Source organism: Lytechinus pictus, chromosome 3 (assembly GCF_037042905.1).
Source record: "Lytechinus pictus isolate F3 Inbred chromosome 3, Lp3.0, whole genome shotgun sequence".
In the NCBI taxonomy this organism is placed as follows: Eukaryota; Metazoa; Echinodermata; class Echinoidea; order Temnopleuroida; family Toxopneustidae; genus Lytechinus; species Lytechinus pictus.
In genome coordinates this window covers 30864818-30886037 of record NC_087247.1, presented here as the reverse complement: position 1 = coordinate 30886037, position 21220 = coordinate 30864818, and the positions used below count along the sequence as shown (strand labels likewise).

The following is a 21220-nucleotide window of genomic DNA, read 5'->3' as shown; positions in this document are numbered from 1 at the left end:
TATTAATTAAGCTCTGGAATTAAATTTTATGGTAAATTCACATTCTGGAGATGACAAATGTAGAATTTTCCATAGTTCAAATGAAACTTGAAATTTTGACACCCAGGTTGACAAAAAATGCGCCTAACCGTGAAACAGGCCATATATGAAACACGTAAAGTACACGGGAGAGCACTACCACATTCCTTGACCCAGAAAGCTGACAACTGAAATTAACACATTAGGAATGTAAATAGTGCAAGTAGGCAAACAAAATTTTTACCAAAACAACCAAATCTCTATTTTCCACCCCACTATATTTATACAGAGAAAACTGTAAACAAGTAACGATGAATAAATAAAGAGAAGTGATCATATGTTATCTCAAATGCCCACATCTGTGGTACTCACTGTTAACTTATTTCAGGCCATGTATTTTTCTTTCACTTGATAATAGTGGCAACAGCCAGGGAGGGTTAATCTTACCTGCATCTGACCAGGGGCCTGTTAGGGACAGTGATTTTCCGTTTCTAAAAATTGCCTTTTCCGTTTCAGAAAATCTTTAATTCCCTTTCAGCATGTCTGATAACGGAAATTCTGTTTCCCCATAGACTTTGTGTACATGAAAAAGTGACGATTCCGTTTACAATAGAAAATCAATGCGCAATGAGTAGCGATGTCAAAATGCTTGCGCTGGTCAAAATTTGCATCTGCCACTGTACTAACAACGCTTAAAAATCGATTTTAATCGAATAGATTAGAGTACAATAACTATTTAAAGAAACATAATCAACATGAATATATCCTCACCTTTCACATTATTAGCATTATTTTATGATTAAATGAGATTTTATCGTTGATTTTGGGACTTTTTGGGCATCGTTTTTGAGCAGTCGACGACTTGGACCGTCTATCCGCCATTTTGGATTTGTTGAATCACCGCAATCATGATATTATGACCGAACACAGAGGGCAGCAACACACGACCGTGAACTGCCTTATATGCGGACGTGAGTGTAAACTAATTTCGATACGATCGAGTGATGGAGGGGCTCGAGTGCAGTTTCTAAAGCCGGGGTAATAATAGCAGGGCCCGATGGGAGAACAGTTTTCGGAACTGAAGCGGCTACCCTGGGTAAATATACCGCTATTATTATTATTATTATTATTGTCATGATTGTTGTAGCGAAGTGAGTTCATGTTTTTTCCAGTTGATATTCGTATTTTGTTGAGGATTTGGGAGTAGTTTCTGTTGCTATTCTGTGCATTTTGAGAAAAAATATGTTTTCCATGATTTTCCGTTTGAAAAGCCACTTTCTGTTTCAAAAGGCTGATTCCGTGATTGCGGAAAATCACTGTCCCTAGCCTGTTTCATAAACTTTGCCATAATGGCAACTACCATGGTAACCTTGATTGTGATTGGCTGCTGAACCCTGTTACCATGGTACTTGCTATGACAAAGTTATGAAATGGGCGCCTGGAGGTGTCCCGTATTTTAACTGTCCAATTCTGATCACCCTGGCCAGTGGCCCCCACTCTTCGCCTGCCCCAAGCGAAGATGATAGGGGTTCATTATAATACAAATAAAATGACTTGTGCAGGCCTACCAGCTAAATATTTCAGAATTACATTTTGATAAAGTTGTGAATATTCTTCCAACATATTTCTGACAAACCTGTGGAAATGATGGCATGGACATGCATGATATTGTATCGATGCATTACATGTATGTAGTTAAGATTATCAGGGGCAAAGGGGGGGGGGGTCTTCCAGGGGCCATGGCCATAGAGAAATATGAAGGCATTAATCGACAGTTACATAATAATTATTGTCATTCACCGGAGACTCGTATCATAATTTTGTTTCCCTACTTTCGTTTACTACTTTCTCAAGCCCACAATATGAAAAATACACCATGTTGTACACCTACCTTTCTTCTCCTGTCATTTGGCTGCCGAACCATCCATTGTTTGCCGGTAGAAGTCTTTTTCAAATGTGGTAGCCCTCTATCTCTTTCCGGTTCCAGCCATGGATTCTAATGAGACAATGAATAGAAATAACTCATTTTTCAAATGAAGAACACAACAATAGAGAAACAATACATGCAGCATTAAAAATTTGTTTGATGCAAATTTGGAGAGTTAAGTTTTAATTATCACTTTGTTTCTTCCATGCCACGAGCATACTGGAGGGGGGGGGGGGCTTTGAGGTGACATCATTGTCACACATGCATGATGCATCACATCTTGTCTAGACAATTTAACTCGCTTTTGAATGACATACCACAGAAGGATATCTCCCAGCAATAGAGAATTCAGAATATCTCTACACATGTCACACACGGCGCACTAGATGTTCATCATCCATAATAAAAAATATTTTAAACAGGGGGGGGGGGGTTGTGCCAAGTCCAAAGGCTGCTCAAGAATTCTTCAAAAATGAATAAGTGAGTGCAAGCCGCGAGAACAAGAAAAAAATACAGAAAAACAAGAAAGTGTATTGAATGCATTTCACAGAACAGTATGAATGATCAAAGCCAACTGCCACGTTGGCAGTGCTGCCTCAAGTGTTGCTGCCAAGATGATGATCATGAATGCTTGCAATGGAAAAATGAAATGAAAAAAAATTGGTATCATGTAGGGATGAAAATAGCAAGCTAAATCGGGAGCTGGATGATATCAATATGCAGTTGGTGTCATGACAACAAACTGTTGCATTTGGTTAAATGTATCCAACAAGCAATAACTCATTTGTGGATGTTATTATACTATACAAATACGAAGGAAGGGCAATGGACAAAGGAAGGAATATCCACAACAATCCCACTAGAATGCCCACAAACCAATCAAATACCAGATATCTGCATGTTTGGAAGAACATAAAGAAACTTCACACATTTGAATTATCAGTCCATATTGAAATGAATATATCCAATGCCACATGAGTTTAAATCTAACAAGTACTGTAGGCCTATGCCCCCTCAGTGGTATTTCTTTCTTTGGAAATTGGCTCTAGAGGTCACATATCACCAGACAATCTACAGTGTATCACGACTGGCTATAGAAGTTAAAGAAAAGATGGAAACAAAATCTGCTGTGATTGGTAATCTGCAGAAGCAAGTCCTAAAATTTTGAAGGATGAGTTGTGTGTATACATTGACAAACCAATGGCTTTCAATGAGAAGCAAAAGTATACCGAGTGTAATTGAGAGGTTCACATGAGGTTCAACAAAAGAGAATGTCAAACTCTCAAAAGAGACTGCAGCAACTGTTGTCTATAAAAGAAGATCACATCTGTTTCTCTTGCACCGTTAAAGGGGAACAAAGTTTTTGGAGTGGCTAGGCCAAAGCCCTGACCTGTACCCTATTGAAAGTCTGTGGGGAGGGGGGGGGGGGTACTAAAGATTTTTAAAGGTAAATGCAATATTAAAACCAACCAACTTGAAGGACCTAGACGAGAGAAATTTGCAAAACGAGTGGTGGTGCAAAATCCCAGATAAAACATGCAGGAACCAAAGAGTAACTTTTGGAAGGTGTCTGGAATCTGTCATCGCAAATAAAGGCTATACTGTATTCCATTGATTACTAACTTGCAGTTATATTACAGGGATATGAATATTTCTGAACATCCCTTTTTTGCATATTGTGGAATAAAACAGCAATATTTCAGAATTTTCATCTGAAAAGCATATTTGTGTAAGTATGTTGTAACCTCTATATGAATTCAAAGAACAAAGGGAATGTGCACAGAAATACATGTGACAATCCTAAAACTGTCAGGGGTATAAATACTTTTGAGCACAACTGTAACTTTAATAATTTGTTAGGCACCATATCCATCTCATAAGAGATGCTCAAGGCGCACAAGTGAAGGGGGGGGGGCAAACAAAATTACAAGTAACAGAAAATCATTGATAAAATGAGTTAAAGAGGTAAGTTTTTAGCTTAATCTTAAATGTTTCGACACTCTTGCTATCTCGGATCTCTCGTGGGAGGGAAATCCATAGTGAGGGCCCTGCATGGATGAATGCACTTTGGAAAATATTCAACATTATAATAGAATATAAATACTGGTTCAATAAATAAATCATTCAATCAATCATACAATCGCTAATTACTACCTGATACAAAAATCCAAAACCATTCAAACATTTATCATTGAATTCTTTTTCATTCCATTTATAAAAAAATAATTTCGAGAACCTATAACTCCAACTTCCCTGATCTAAGAATCATTCAGCTTCCAACTGATTGTTTGTTATGTTTTTTTGTTTGTTTTTTTCTCATTGAATTTGTGATTATATGATGTTTTTAATATTTCTTTAACTTTAAGTACAATTTTTGTTATGGGTTGGCCTCACACAAGGTTTCTTCCTTTTTGGTCATTACCTTCCTCACTTTCTTTAAATTTGATGCATATTGTGTTTACATTGTCTATTTTTTATGTATTTTTATCTTGATCTCTTGAGGAGAAATAAATGGAACTTGAAACTTGAAAACAAGTGGAATGCCTCTGGCCGTCTCACCTGCATCGAGCGATTCAATATAGCAGCAGTGCTGATTTTGAAAACTACTATAACTCGCACAAGATGTTCAGTGATACTTGGTTACTCTTATTTCCACGTTTTATGAACTAGACCAATACACTTATAGAGATATGATGGCAATTCAACAAATACCCCCAACGTGGCCAAAGTTCTTTGACCTTACATGACCTTAATCATGTGACCTGAAACTCGCACAGGATGTTCAGTGATACTTGATTACTCTTATGTCCAAGTTTTATGAACTAGACCAACACACTTTCAAATTTATGGCTGTAATTCAACAAATACCCCAATTTGGCCAAAGTTCATTGACCCTAAATGACCTTTGACCTTGATCATGTGACCTGAAACTTGCACAGGATGTTCAGTAATACTTGATTACTATTATGTCCAAGTTTCATGAATCAGATCCATAAACATTCAAAGTTATGATGGTAATTCAACAGATACCCCCAATTCGGCCAAAGTTCATTGACCCTAAATGACCTTTGACCTTGGTCATGTGACGTGAAACTCATGCAGGATGTTCAGTGATACTTGATTAACCTTATGTATAAGTTTCATGAACTAGGTCCATATATTTTCTAAGTTATGATGACATTTCAAAAACTTAACCTTAGGTTAAGATTTTGATGTTGATTCCCCCAACATGGTCTAAGTTCATTGACCCTAAATGACGTTTGACCTTGGTCATGTGACATGAAACTCAGTCAGGATGTTCAGTAATACTTGATTAACCTTATGGCCAAGTTTCATGAACTAGGTCCATATACTTTCAAAGTTATGCTGTCATTTCAAAAACTTAACCTCAGGTTAAGATTTGGTGTTGACGCCGCCGCCGCCGCCGCCGTCGGAAAAGCGGCGCCTATAGTCTCACTCTGCTATGCAGGTGAGACAAAAACTAAACAAAAAACAAGCGAGTGTGCATGTTCAAGCCATGCAATAATTTTGAAAATGCCAGTCATACATGTATGCAGACAATCACAATGTTCATTAATGACTATTCTATCCCATACCTACAACACATTTTCATCCAATATTTATTGGTTTATCTTCGAACAAACAGGTCATTTGATTTGACCTGCACACTCACCAACATGTTGTCCTGGTGGAAGGTATTTGTTATTTTAACGATTGAATAAAAATATTTAGGATCATTTATACTGCACTCTATTTTTAAAAAAGAACTCCATGGTGTATGTTTGATATTCTGAACAACGCCACCTCATGTTTAGAGGTTGCTAAGTGTCGACTCGTATGCATTACGTTTATTTCATGACATTGGCGCAACATGTAACAAATGGCTGCCGGACGAGACAGAATTACACAATAACGATCAGTAAATAGCACTTGCTCAGAGGTAGGACACCTACTTCATGTTATTTTTTTTTCACTAGGGTAGAATATATCTAAATACATTAAGTTCATGAACTGAAAATGGTAACATAACTGGATTGGCTGGTGCGTTTGCATGCTCCGCTGTGTTACAAACATGACAGCGAACGATCGAAGAACCTGATCTTGGAATGAATGTTTATCATAAAAATCTGGTATTTATATATTTCGGAAAGGTGGTTAAGCTGATTAGATCCAGTTCCAGTCAGTCTTTGGAGATGGAAAATCCTTTACCAAGGATGAATTTCTACAAAAGACTGGCATGACAGATCCAGGAATTCCCACAATGGACAAAATTGTGATATCTGTACAAGGAGTAGAAAAACTGATGGAAATTCTACAAACGTATAAGGCTAGCGGTCCTAGTTTGCTTAAAGCACTCTCCAGAGAAACTTGCCCCAGCACTCTCCAGAGAACTTGCCCCGGCACTCACTTGTGTCTTCCAGTCTTTACTTACAACAGGTTTTGTACCAGCAGACTGGAGATTTGCTCATGTGGCCCGTGTTAAAAAAGGGCGAACACTACGACCCAGGTAACTACAGGCCAATCTCAACTTTGTCATGATGATCAAGACCCTCGGCTGGCAGACTCTTCAGCAGAGAAGAAAGATCACACGCCTCTCCATGCTCTTCAAAATAAACAACCTTGCACATTGCCCAATAATTAATTCAAAACTTGTCCCACTACCAACTCGCCTGCATCGTTCTCACAACAGACAGTTCCAGCTGATCAACTGTAGAACCCAGTACAGAGAGGATCTTCATTCTTGCCTTGCACTGGAAGGACTGGAACGGGCTACCAGCCGAGGTAGTGGATGCTGCAACCCATGACACATTTGTGACAAGGGTCAGCAAGAAAATGGCATCACCAGCAATGTCTTTTTTATCTTAAAGAAAACAAAATTCAAATGTTTCAACAGTAGGGCCTACATGCAGTAGGATATTGCAGTCACAAGGTCAAGTCAACTTTTTTCAACTTTGCCATTTAATCAACGGAAAGACAAGACAAGATCCTATATACTTAAGACTAGACCTATTCACTATTCATTTCCTCTTTATAATTGTGCCCCTTTTTGCCCATTAAAAGGGGGAATTAAGCAGTAGAGTAAAGTCGCCAAACATCGGACGGTTCCAAATATCGGACAAAAATGACTTCAACTCCCTCCCCATAACTACCCGCACTGGCAGGGGACTTGCATGCATATTACATGAACATACCTTCTATTGAACTGCACACACAGTATCCAAGTTGCTGCTCAAAAAATATTCCAGGTGTAAAATACATGATTTTGACTTCCAGAGATTCTTATGACACTCGCTAATTATGGACTCCAAGATATTGATGACCAAAAAATCTTGTAAGGGGGAAGTGATTTCCGTCGGAAATATCTCTGCCATGATCGCACATGTTCGATCTTTCGCAAAAAAATCTGAAATGGCCTCTGCAGGGGTTCCTCTCGGCGAGAAATTCAACTCCCTTCCAAATATGGCATGATCCCGGCCAAACATCCAACATATCGGCCGATTGAATTGGAAATGAGTGCTGTTGACACGTGCGCGCTCGTTTTCAAAACAAGTCGCGCGCAACTGAGCAAAGACGTCCGATGTTCGGAGCCGAAAGAGGTCTGTTTGGTAAGTAAATTATTATTATTTACTGATTTCTAAATCAAAATTATTGATAGTGATAAATAAAATCGGCATTTGCGCAGCTAAAATAAATTATTTTATCAACATTTAAGCAATTATTTTCAGGTCTAGAGCGCGATTTAAATTGCCGAAATTGATTGTGGCGCACAACTCTACGGTCTACGCGTCCGATATTTGGAAACTGCTTCCGAGTTTTGGCAAAGAGCAAGCTTCTGGTAGTAAGTAAATAATTTCTGTTTACCATAATTTTCTTTATATTCTGTTTTTCTATGACATTAATATTCTACATTTGTGGTACTACATTTTTATTTGATTCAATGATTGTATTTTTGTTTTGGTCCAATTATGCTTTAGTGTCCAATATTTGGGCACTTTAATCAAGGAGGGTATGCTAGCATACCCTTTTCTTTATAGACGCTGTCGAACCTCCACCATTACGAGCCCAATTACAGACATCCGTCTGAATAGGAAGAAAAAAAAAATTCGAAAATGCTAAAAGTACTCCTCCAAAACAGCGGATATAGGATTTTTTCTTTTGTTCTGGATGTGAAACGAACGCTACACAACTTTATCTCTCATGATTTGTCTCTGGGACATAGTTTGCACGGGAGACAGAAAATGCTTTGAAAACAGCAAATATGTTTTCAGTCGCTTATCAAAATCAATTCAATAAACCATGGACAAGAATATAATAACAATCTACAACCTCGTCCCGTTATACGTTGGTCGTGAAATCTGTCACCAGCTAATAGGATTTCAAAGTTGTATGTCTACATATACATCTGCACAATAGGCCTAACGTTGAAAATCTTGATCAAACATTTATTTCGTGGATTGGATTTTTGAAATCATGGGTTGACTAAATAAAACTAATGTTTGAAGTAAAGTTATAAAGGAAATAATTTTAGTGTTTTGGATATTTCTAGATTTTAGGAATATTTTTCACTTATTTGCAGAGAAGAAAACCAAACCACTAAATAAATCAATATTTCATCGTTCATTTAGTATAAAACTCTTGTCGACTGAAAAAGGCTGCAGAGATCATTTCATTGAATTGATGAATGCCTATAACGTTTCCGTTGAGAATCACAAATCAACATTTATTCAGATCATGGATGATCATGTTCAGATCCATTTATTTAGTGATTCACTAAATTGCCATCCTATTTTCCAGCAGCCGAGACCCAAGCCCACATACGTTGGGACACAAAATAAATCACAATGATGCCTAGGCCTACTTATTATTTTTTTATCAGAAATATTATATATCATGTATGTTAATTTAGTGTATTGGATGTTTTTAATCATTGTCTTAAAGAGGATAATTGCATTTTGAAGAAGAAAACGTGATTTGACTGAATAAAACTATATTTGAGGAGCTGGATTGTTTGGATATTTATAGAATTTGTTTTTAAAAAAAAATTTATGATAGCCAACTTTGAAAGAAAGTGGGAGCGGTTTTGAAAATTAAGGGAAGTGGGTGATGGAATAACAAGGCAAACGCCAAGCGTTGTCTCGCCTGCATATTGCAGTCATGAAGAGACTGCATGTATGCTATATGACTTAGATGGACCTCTGTTACGAGTTTGGCGATCCCACCTCGAAGCTATAGAAAGTTATTGTGTGTACAACACAGCAGTGCCAGTCATGGAAAGTTCATTGACCTTTGACCTTAATCAAATTCAACTCACATTCGAACTTGACCTGCACCTTAAAGAGATGGACCTCTTGTTCGAATTTGGCAATCCTACCTCGAAGATATAAAAAGTCATTATGTGTACAACACAGCACAGTGCCAGTCATGGAAAGTTCATTGACCTTTGACCTTAATCAAATTCAACTCACATTTGAACTTGACCTGCACCTTCTTAAGTTCTAAAGTGATATTAAGTTGTTAATTTTTATTCTTTTGAAGTATTTGAAAAAAAAAAGTTTTACCCCCAAGTAGAGGAGGAAAAGGACATCCTAGTTGATTAAAAATTGCAATATGCAACATTGATGTAGTGCTATGTTTCTTAGTGCTGTACATACTATTACTCCAGCTTTAGATTAGACAGATGATTTTGATTTGAGAGCCCATTTTCTTTATGTAAATTTTGATAGATGAATTCCAGATGAACATATCACGTTATGCCTTCACCTACTTTCCAGAGGTGACTAATTCACATAGTAAAGGTGTAAACTTGTACTATTGTAGTTTTGTTAATACCTAAACTCGACCCAATGCAGCTACTGCAGCAGCAACAGCAGCAACATAGCATGGGTTGGAGTATGGCACGGCAAGGGCAGAGTTTCAAAAGCGAACGGCGGGGGATTAAAAGCTGTAATGGGATATTTCCTCTGAGTGTGATTACGGGGACTTACGCTGCAAAAATAGCCAATGTCAAGGCACATCTGACTGAAACAGAGACACATGAGCAAAACATGACTTCTTGTGTTTCAATCTGGTGCTGCCAGATTGTCAGAGTATCGGTAGAAACATACACAGCGCGCTGCTTTATGCATGTTCCGATACTTTGATTGCAGTTGTAGAAGAATCGCTTTGGAAAGTCTTAATTTCCTTGATTTCCAGAGTGATCCTGCTTATCCCACTTTAAATCGAGGAAAGGTCTTTACAGTAAATGCGTAGGCTAAACCTTTTTTACCTGGCCTTGAGTGTGTACACAGTATGGATTTGAAGAAAAAACACAACGTAGCTGGTTATTTTTTATGCTCTGTACACAGTAAAAATGAAAAAAAAATTATACAACCTGGGCCTTTGACCTTATTCAAATTCGACTCATATTCGAACTTGACCTGTGCCTTCAGGAGATGGACCTCTGGTATGAATTTGGTGATCCCACCTCGAAGCTATAGAAAGTTATTGGGTGTACAAAGTTATTATGTGTACAACACAGCACAGTGCCAGTCATGGAAAGTTCATTGACCTTTGACCGTATTCAAATTTGACTCATATTCGAACTTGACCTGTGCCTCCAGGAGATGGACCTCTGGTATGAATTTGGAGATCCCACCTCGAAGCTATAGAAAGTTATTGGGTGTACAAAGTTATTATGTGTACAACACAGCACAGTGCCAGGCATGGAAAGTTCATTGACCTTTGACCTTATTCAAATTCGACTCATATTCGAACTTGACCTGTGCCTTCAGGAGATGGACCTCTGGTATGAATTTGGTGATCCCACCTCAAAGCTATAGAAAGTTATTGGGTGTACAACACAATTGTTGACGACGACGACACCGGAAATAGTGATACCTATGTCTCGCTCCGCTACGCAGGCAAGACAAAAATGACAAAGAATAACGAATCAATTTGAATTAAAATTAAGAAGAAGCAAGGAAGAAAATACGATTCATTTAGTGATTAAAGAATTGCCAGACTATTTTCCAGCTTTTCACAAAATAAATCACAAATCATGAAATAGGGGCCTAGACTGACTTCTGTGATGCATGCTCATAGCAGGGTTGTTGATTTTTTTGATTTTTTAAAAAAAATCAAAAAAATCGAATTTTTTTTATTTAAATCGGATTTTTATGATTTAAATCAGATTTTATTGATTTTTTTTCCAATGAAAAATAATGGTCACACTTAACAAGTTTTAAACTATATTTTAACTGTTTTACACCAATAATAGTGGTCAAGTAGTCTTTTGAACATTGTGTATTGTACTATTTGACACAATAATCCACTTATATACAGGTAATTTTTTTAATTTTTTATTTATTTATTTGCATTATAGAGAGGGACATTTTATGGAAGCCCAAGTAATGTTATGTATTATGTATACATTTAATTTTTTGCTCTGTTTCATTTCTATATTCCCATAGACATGTTAGCATACACGTGAGAACATGCAACTCAGATTTTTAAAACTGAACACAATGTTAACCAATGCCTTTAAGCCATTGTAAAGCTTTATCATATTAAGTCTTGTTTCCACAGAAATAGGGTTTGCAACTCTAGAGCTACATCTGGTATACAAAGCATTCGCAAGTCACAACTGTACGTTAACATCTAATTTGAATGTAATATTTAACCAGATTTGCAATATAGGCACTTCCTGATATGCTTGTAACAAAATACACATTTTATGTTTTCATTACAGTGTAACCTCAGTTCCAAATATAACTTCAATAAATTTTGTTGCAAGATGCAGGATAAGCACCACTGTCCACCACATCATTGATGTGCTGTTTTTTACAAACTATTACATGAACAAGCAAGCACAGCAGTTGTATTGCTGCATACAGTAACACTTGCCCAGCAACTTTCCCATTTTTAAATTCTTACTTATTAAGTATACATGTGTACTTTGAAATTGTGTAATTGAATGTATGGGTATTGATAAGAAAATACACAAGCATGCAAATATACATGTAATTCTTATCAAATAAACACATATGCCTTCAACTTAAGTAATTGAAAGAATGGGTATTAATAGTAACAAGAAGGAGGTACATACAAGTAGTTCAGCTGTTTTGTAAAAGTATCCAAGTTGTGGACTTTGAGCACCTTTGTAGATTTTATATATTATTTTATTGAAGATTTAACAGTTCGGTGTACATACAAAGAGTTATTTATCATTACTTCGTTAGAAACTTGTTGTTTTCATCAGTTTTGCTTGTTTTACAATTTGAAAATAAAACAGTGGTGTTAAATCAGACTCCATGAGGGTGTATCATTCTTTTAAAGTATCTCTAAGGCATGTGGAACAGAAATGAAAATGATTACATTGAAAGTATCTGTTAAGAAGAAGAGAAAATAGAGAAAAATAATTTTTTTTCATAAAAGTTGATTTAAATCAGTGATTTTTTTGAAAAAAATCAAGTGATTTAAATCGCGATTTAAATCATGATTTAAATCGACATGATTTAAATCAAACAACCTGCCTCATAGCCAGCGGATTGTCATGAATTCGAGGTTTCGACCAACTACGAAACGTACGACAATAACAAATTGATGGCATGTGCAAAATGAATTAGTACAATCAATGACTTCAAGTTTAGACCAATCACAACGCTGACTGATGAGCGTGCGCAAACATTGACCAATGAATGATGAACATAGATAAAGGCTGCCGAGCGTCGGTGACTTTCGAGCATGTGCATCACAGAGAACTCCCTAGTACAACCTGCCTATCTTACGCGCCCCACCCATTACTAGTAACCTTGAACCGCCCGCTAACTTCTGCAACCCGCCCAACACACACACACACCCACCCACCAACTTGTATTTAGTTCATTCACATCCCACGCCACAAAAGAAAGAACCACTTCACAGATCTGACTCCTACCAGAATTCGGATTTTCCAGATAGTCGACTCACTCCAGCTTGCTCAGTATGGATGCAAAATAAGACAGTCGAATTCCGGGGTCGAATTAAAATGCTGCATTGATTCCCTGGATTGTTTGAATGATCTCCCCTTCCCTTCCAGAAAGTTAGTTTTATCCTGAATTGATCAGGAACGACGATGTATTGATTTATTTAGTGTTTAATTTTTCCTGTTTTTAATTCGTGAATTCTTTTCTATTGGTCGTTTGTCACCACTTTTTTCAATAAAATAACGATAATTAACCTTTTATTCCATCAACCCCTCTTTTCCCTCCTCTTCAAGACCACTCTGCCACTTTTGGACAGTTAACTATCCAATTAATGAATCAATATCCTTAGATTCTATGTAATGGTCGTGAAATTTGTCACCACTTGTTTTCACTAAATTAACAGTAATTTAACTTTTATTCCATCAACCCCTCCTCTTCAAGACCACTCTGCCACTTTTAGACAATTAACTATCCAATTAATGAATCAATATTCTTAGATTCTATGTATTGGTCGTGAAATTTGTCGCTTTTTTCACAAAATTAACAGTAATTAAACTTTTATTCCATCAACCCCTCTTTTCCCTCCTCTTCAAGACCACTCTGCCACTTTTAGACAGTTAGCTATCCAATAAATGAATCAATGTTATTAGAATCTATTTATTGGTCGTGTAATTTGTCACCTCTTTTTTTTCCATAAATTAACAGTAATTAACCTTTTATTCCATCAACCCCTCTTTTCCCTTCTCTTCAAGACCACTCTACCACTTTTAGACAGTTAGCTATCCATTTATTGCCTCAACCCATCCGTCTCCTATTCAACTGTTCGTGAAATTTGTCACCAGCAGTATATTAAATCTCCGAAATCCCATAGCTGGTGACAAATTATAAGATCAATACATTATTACATAGAAGCCGATTGGGTTGAGACTATAGGATGGCATACTGTCTAAAATAGTACGTTTTTACTTGTAGATTTCAGAATACGCACCCGCGCGTATCCTGAAATTTACAAACAGAAATGTAAAATAGCCTAAGTGTGTGTATTTTGAAATTTACAAATATAAATGTACGAGAGAAGGCGGAGCGGAGTGATATCGACAAAGAATTTTAAAATCCATGATTGACACGCCCCGGCAGTTTTTCATGATTGACACGCCCCGGCACGCGACTCTATTAGTGTTATTGACGTGGCTCTAACTTTTTTTTTTTTTTAGACTAGGCCTACCGGTATCTGTATTGCCGCATATCACTCAGGTTAAAAAATGACCCCCGTGGAAATTTGTCACTGGTGACTTATTTCACGATAATGCCCAAACATTGATGTAGGTCTAAATTTCATTTTGTGGAAAGACATTTTAGAACAAAAAATACTGCAAAACAGCTTTAACAATACATGTCAAATTCTGGGCAGCTTACTCTCGTCTAGACAGCTGGCAGCCGTCTGTTTTGAGGAGTTTTTTAACATTTTTTTTTTAAAGTTCTCCTCATACACAGACGGCTCGCTAGCGTGCAGCCACCATTAGGGGACTTGCAATGCAAAATCCCCCCGTCGGGGCTCTTCAATTTTTGTCTTTAATCAATAAAAATTTTGAAAATTAATGCGACCAAAATGCAAATTGATATTCCCTCTTGGCATTAATTGCCAAGAAACGGAGAAAAATCGAGTTAAAAGGAACAAAAACAGTGACTTACCTCGGCTGTCGCGCAAATTCACTTCCCCGTTTTATCCGATCTTAAGTACATAAACATATGGCCATTGAGTCCCCTGTACAGATCGCGCTAGAACTTCGGTCTCTGTATTTGGTGAGTGAAGCCAACGGAGTTCAGCTGAACAACCAACATAACAGAGACCGAAGCTTTTGGTCTAACTCTCGTCTAGTCTCGCCAGGCTGACGACGGCGTCTGCCGCCGCTGGGCGCTAAAGTCAAAGACCGCTCCGACTACGAGTACGAGTACGAGTTTGTAACTTCGTTAGAATTCTAATACCTACCGGAATTACATGAACACCCTCCTCCATTTGCTGTCTTGAACATCCTGATTGCACGACAAGCTTTGATTCCTTGTACAGAGCACAGTGGGCCTTATTTAGGCATGTCTTTAACTGAGTTTGAGCCTGAGGTCCGACTTGGGGTGTCATCACACGGAAATCACCGCCACGCTTGCTACTCCATCTTGTTGTGTGTACGCGCCGCGAGATGGCGGGCTAGCTGATATTGACGTCATCCGAATACTACTGTCTCATTGGTTTAAAGTTTGCGACCCTTTGCGATTCAGTTGGGAAGCCCCCGCACATTACAGTCACGATCCAACTATAACGCAGATGTATATATACTATTTAGAATAATATATCTCTATTCTATGACGTGACTTTTTAAAATCCTTTTTTATATGAAAGTTCATAGAATTCAAATTATTTTTATTTTGAAGTTCAGTATGCATCTAAAATCAGAGTTTGGCATTTGATGGAAGCCATGTTGTCAGAGTGAAGTCCTAATCAGCTTCAGGTCACAGATGGCGTAATTATGAATTTGAATTGAATTTGCATTTTACATCCTACAAGGAAACTGGAAATAAACTGGCTATTTTTATTTTTCGTACCATTGTTCGGAACGATAACTGTTAAGATTTTTGAAGTTGGTTCATATCAATTGACAATAATATGATAATAATAATAACGTTTACATAGCGTTTCATACTGTATCTAAGTGCTTTACATTGTAATGAATATTCCAGTCATAGGATCCATCACTGTTCCACGCATGAAGTGCACTATCTTCAATAGCGTATCCAGCATCAACTCTGACAAAGAAATGTATGGGCCCATGCACAAGGATGGTAGACTCACTATTGTCCCAGGACAATTGGGCCCATGAAATGCTCTGTAGGATCTGATGCTGGATACGCGCCTGATATCCACTCCCTGGGGAGTATCATAAGCACCATAATCATTACAGCAAGTTTCTTTTCTCCCTCTCTCTTGCAATGTTATATAACTCTTTAAATCATGCATTCTGGCTTAGGATTGGTCAACAAAAGAGGGATCAAGCAAACAGTAAGCCAGCCAGCCAACCAACAACCCGACCAACCAACAAAATCAACTAATCGATCGATCAATCAATCAATCAACCAATCAACAGATCAAACAATCTATCATTCGCAAATCAATTCATCACCCATACAGCTAATAAGCCAGCCAGCCAACCAAGAACCCAACCAACAAAAATCAACCAATATATTAAACAATCAATCAATCAATCAGTCAGTCAGTCAATCAATCAATCAATCAAATATATCAAACAATCTATCATTCGCAAATCAATTCATCACCCATACAGCTAATAAGCCAGCCAGCCAACCAAGAACCCAACCAACAAAAATCAACCAATATATCAAACAATCAATCAATCAGTCAGTCAGTCAATCAATCAATCAATCAAATATATCAAACAATCTATCATTAGCCAATCCATTCATCAACCATACAGCTAATCTATAAATTAATCAGGTATATCCATCCTTACTTACTTACGATGTATTCTTGCATCCCTATGAAATATGTCAATCATGATGAATGTTTGATAAAAAAAAAAACAAGATGAAAACAGTTTACAATATCACCATATAATCAGGTTTATTTTCTTACAGTAAACACAACAATACACATACCACATAAAAATGAGAAGCAAGCACAAAAATCAAAGGCACATCTTGCTTACAATCCCAATCTGCACTAGATTCATAGACCGACTATTGAATCTGGTTTCATAAAACAGCAAATCCTTGAATTCAGTGACAAATTTGCTTTAAGCCAATCAAACAGCACCATTTCAGTGGCTTATAACAGTAGTTAGTAACTTGCCACTGAAAAGAAGATTCATGAAACAAGGCCCATGCACCTATATAGAACAGGTCCAAACTTGATACTTGAGTTAAGTGCATTTTTTCTGCAATTTGCAAAGGAAGTGAATGCCCAAGACTAACAGAGGATTTTATACAGCAAAAGTTTGATCAACATGCGCATAGGTTTGCCAATCACCCACTGGCATTTTAGTTGGCTAGAAATAAAAAATAAAACAAATTCTTGCAAGCTTTTCTGCACCATGGATGTTTTTACTTGTCATTTTGTTGACGTTTAATTCCTTCACAAATAGTTCACATGTTCCTTGTAAACCACACTTTAGTCAGCCTTACATAACTAAAATAAACTGCTAAGTGGAAACATGTTTTCAGATCATGAAAAGCAAGCATTAATACGTCTTGTAATGGACATGGCAAGAAACTTGTAATCAATGCAAGTCATTTGGGGTAAAAATAAAATCAAACATGTCTTGCAATTAATTTCAAATGTGCAGTTAACTGCTTGTCCAATTCATTAACTTCTGTAATATGCTATGAAGCACCTTAAACATCTAATTAAAAGATGGAAAGTGTGCTATACAAATTCTATGTATTGTTATTATTTTGAAACATGCAAAAAAACAAGCAGTAAACATGAATTTGCTTTAGTTGCAAGTGATATGTCAAATGTGATTTTGCAATGAAAATTTGCAAATGATTTGCAAATATTTTTGCAAAACATCCTAGTTGCCGGTTCTTTCTATTTTCCCAAGAGATCCAACTTTAGGCACCTGCAAAAAGAAGGTGATGGTAATAATGTGACCTCATAACCATTATGAAATATTTCATTTAGTAATTTTATTATTTTTATATCATCATAAGTACAATTTCATATATATGCAATTTCGTGCTCATACTTGATAACATAGGTTCAATAAAATTCATCAGACACTGAAGGACAATTCCAGAAGGGAAGTATAATTCCATGGCTAAATGTTGTTAGTAGTTGGTGTAGCTGTTTTACCATGGTAAATATCACAATGTCTGTTCTATTATTGAACTCTTCCATCCCATAATTCATTCTACTGAAATTGCTGACAATGTTATATTTACCATGGTAAATATGACATTGTCATATTTACCATAGTAAATATCCTATTGATGACATTATTATATTTACTATGGTAAATTCACCACAAAATCAAGCCCATTCTACAAACAAAAATCTTCATAAAAAGAACCCCCAAAACATGAATCATACAAATACTAACTTTCATTGGGCGATTTCCGTTTGTATAAGATTTTTTTACTCCAAGGATATTGGTCTAAAGCTTAGTGATTGATTATAGGGCTCAATTTTAAGATTGATCTTACACATTAATGAATGCAATCAATCATAAGTCAGCCCTATGATCAATTGCTACGCTTTATGTTACAGGGGCCCGTTGCAGAAAGAGTTACAATTAAAGGCAACTCCGAAAATCAATCGCAAGTCCCTTATGAGCGCATTTCATTGGTTAAAATCAAGTTGCATTTGATTTTTTGAGCTGCAGTTGATTGTAACTCTATCTGCAACGGACCCCAGGACTGTCGACATGATTATTTTACTGTAAATATAGAGTGAACTGATCATTTTCTCACATAGGATTGTCCTGAAACAAATGTAAAAGGAACAGTACTTGTGCTCTTGCCATTTTTTTTTAGTATTGCAAGGCAGAGATTTGTGTTCAATTCATGACATAAAGCAAGGCAGATGAATAAATATAATCAAATCAATTCATTGAAAAGATGGTAACCAACAGCCACCATCAAACTCAATTAAAATTCACAACATACAACTGTTCATAGAAAATTCAATAATTTCAATTTGATTTTCAAATTCTATTTCATTGTGGCAATAATAATAATAATAAATGCTGACTTTGTATAGCGGTTTTTGCCTGAGGATACAAAGCGCTGCTATTATCACAAGGAACAAGGTGTATATGAAGAAAACCAAAAATAAAATGATACACCATCTTAAATAGCTCTGAATGATCATTTATAATGCCTGCATCGTTAGAATAAGAGTCTTCATTTCGCATGAGCTGCTATACATGCCAGCAGGTTTGACTACCAGAGATTAGATATCTGACGGTCCTTTGCAGGATAAGCTTTCTGCAATTGTGTTTAAATGGTGAACTGCCCGCTCGACAGCATAGGAAATATGTGAGAGCGATGGACAATTTTGCTCTGACAGCCCTAATCGCCCCTAAAATTTCCCAAATTGAATGCTATGGGGCGACCAACTTTTCGAATGTTGCCCCAATATCTACCACAACAATATTCAAGAAAGTTTAGAAAATAAATTTTCTACATACAGCAGAATAATGAGAAATGTTTTGGCAGCATATCTGCCTGCTGCACAAAACAGAATGAAAAAATAGACCCTAAAATTCAGGAATTGCCCTAATTAAAATGAATTGCTCCTAAAAAGTTCAAATTATTTCCAACACTGTCACTTAAGATTTCACAGAAATTAAATTGTCACCCTTCGTGAATTTGTGCAGGTAACTCAAGAAAAGAAAGTGCACCATTACAAACATATCTCCCCATTCTAGCCTTCCAATTCACAATAGAGAGTTTACGTTACAAGACAGGAGGTTCCCAAGAACACTTAAATACTACAATAGAATTCAGGTGAACATGCACATGAGTAGGGACAGTGATTTTCTGTTTAAACGGTAAATCAAAACTGACAATCTGTTTTGGTTCTTTACTTATGTAAAAATCAATGAATCTACCATTATAAAACAGAAAAAAGGACATTCTATTAAAAAAAAAAAAAATCACTGTCCCTGCATAAGGCAAATCAAGGGTTGAATTGCCCCATTCTCTACACTATACAGTATTATATGAATAATGCCAAGAAAATACAGGAGACAGAGAAAATTATTGTTGCTGCATGCATTGAAGGGAAGTCAGTTGATGGATTTCGTTCCATTGAATCCTTTTGACGTTAAGAGACTGTTTTCAAGCAATATGAGGTTGCTAATCATTGCCATTTCTAAAATACAGCCTTTTCAGAGGTGCATTCATCATTTTTTAATTTTGAGATTCAAGAGCCTTTTTTAAACATCCCAGTGACAATATAGGTAGGGATAGTACTATGTAAGATGCAAGACACTTCTGTACAGTCGAACTGGGTCAGTTGGGTGTAGGGAAGGGACGATGGAGATGGTATTTGATAGCCTTCATCCCATTAGGATAGAGCATGGTACAAAATACTTATGGACCACATGTCGATTCACATCCAACATTCCTCGAAAACTGAACTCTTGTCACAAGTTACCATTCATCGGTTCATCAGAGTGAATTTTTCTCTATCAGTTTTCCTTCTCTTCACACATCACATTCGTGTTCATTTCTTTATCATCTTCCTATCATTCACGACTCCATCAAATAAAGTAATTGCATCAGCACTTGAAATCCTTCTTCAATTAACCTTTGGAAACAGTCTCAATAAACTAGCCAGTTTCATAACTTTTTCAACTTTCATAACTTTTTCAACTTTGGTAATTGGTAGCCTGCTGTTAAGCTCCGCCTACTTTTTGCCCTTCATGAGTTCTGATTGGTCCATCTCAGCTGTCAATCACCCAGAGTATGTTGACCCCTGATAGTCCAAGGTTCACCCTCCTGTGATAAAAAAAAAATGACCAAAATCAATTGAACATTCAAATTCTGGCTTGTGATATAATTACCTGCAGCGAGATTTAAGAGCCAATAGATTTTTACAATTAGTGTGGCCAAAAATTCATGCATGACCTTGTTTTGTTGACAGTCATATATCTAAAAAAGTAATTTCTATTTTGAAAATCTGATATCACCAACAGGACAAGTTACCTAAAATTCCTGAGGTGTAACTTGATACCTATTGACAAAACAACAGCAAATTTTGTCAACTTTTGTATCAGTTCCAGGAAAATCTGAACTACAAGACCAGCAACAGGAAATCACTATTTTGCAAGCAGATCTCTTACAAAAGAGCAAGTAAAATAATGATAAAAACCATGTGATTTTTTTATTAAAAACCACATTAATAATTATTCATTAAATGAGCATGAAATATGGACACCAAATCATACCTGTCTTTACTGAATTTTTGATAGTCTAAAGATGAAATTACGGTCGTTAGAACAAAAATATCTAATAAACTATATGATGCTTCGGAATAACGAACCTTATTTCATTTTCAGATTTACCAACTTCTTAAATATTGAAACTAATCATTTTCGGAATAAACAAATTTTGGGCTAACAAACCTTCTGACTAATGAATTTTCAAAATATTGAACCTTTAGAATACCAAGCTGTAATTGATTAATTAATTTCTCAGCATATACACTGCAAAAATGCTCCATTTACGAATACATGCTTCTTATTAGGATTTCAGCATAACTGAGCCCACTATTTGATTTCTACTCCTTAAACTTAATCTGGGCCCCGTCTTACAAAGA

General features: G+C 36.5%; 1 protein-coding gene across 2 annotated transcripts in view; it reads right to left on the bottom strand.

Moving 5' to 3' along the window:
• Positions 1-16493: 16493 nt before the first annotated feature.
• Positions 16494-21220, bottom strand: part of LOC129257458 (transmembrane protein 209-like) — a 32125-nt gene continuing 27398 nt past the window's right edge. For both annotated transcript variants that reach the window (XM_064096810.1, XM_054895782.2), the window contains one exon: positions 16494-20400. In XM_064096810.1, the coding sequence (XP_063952880.1) occupies positions 20346-20400 (55 nt within the window). In that variant the 3' untranslated portion in view covers positions 16494-20345. The remainder of the gene's footprint in view (positions 20401-21220) is intronic.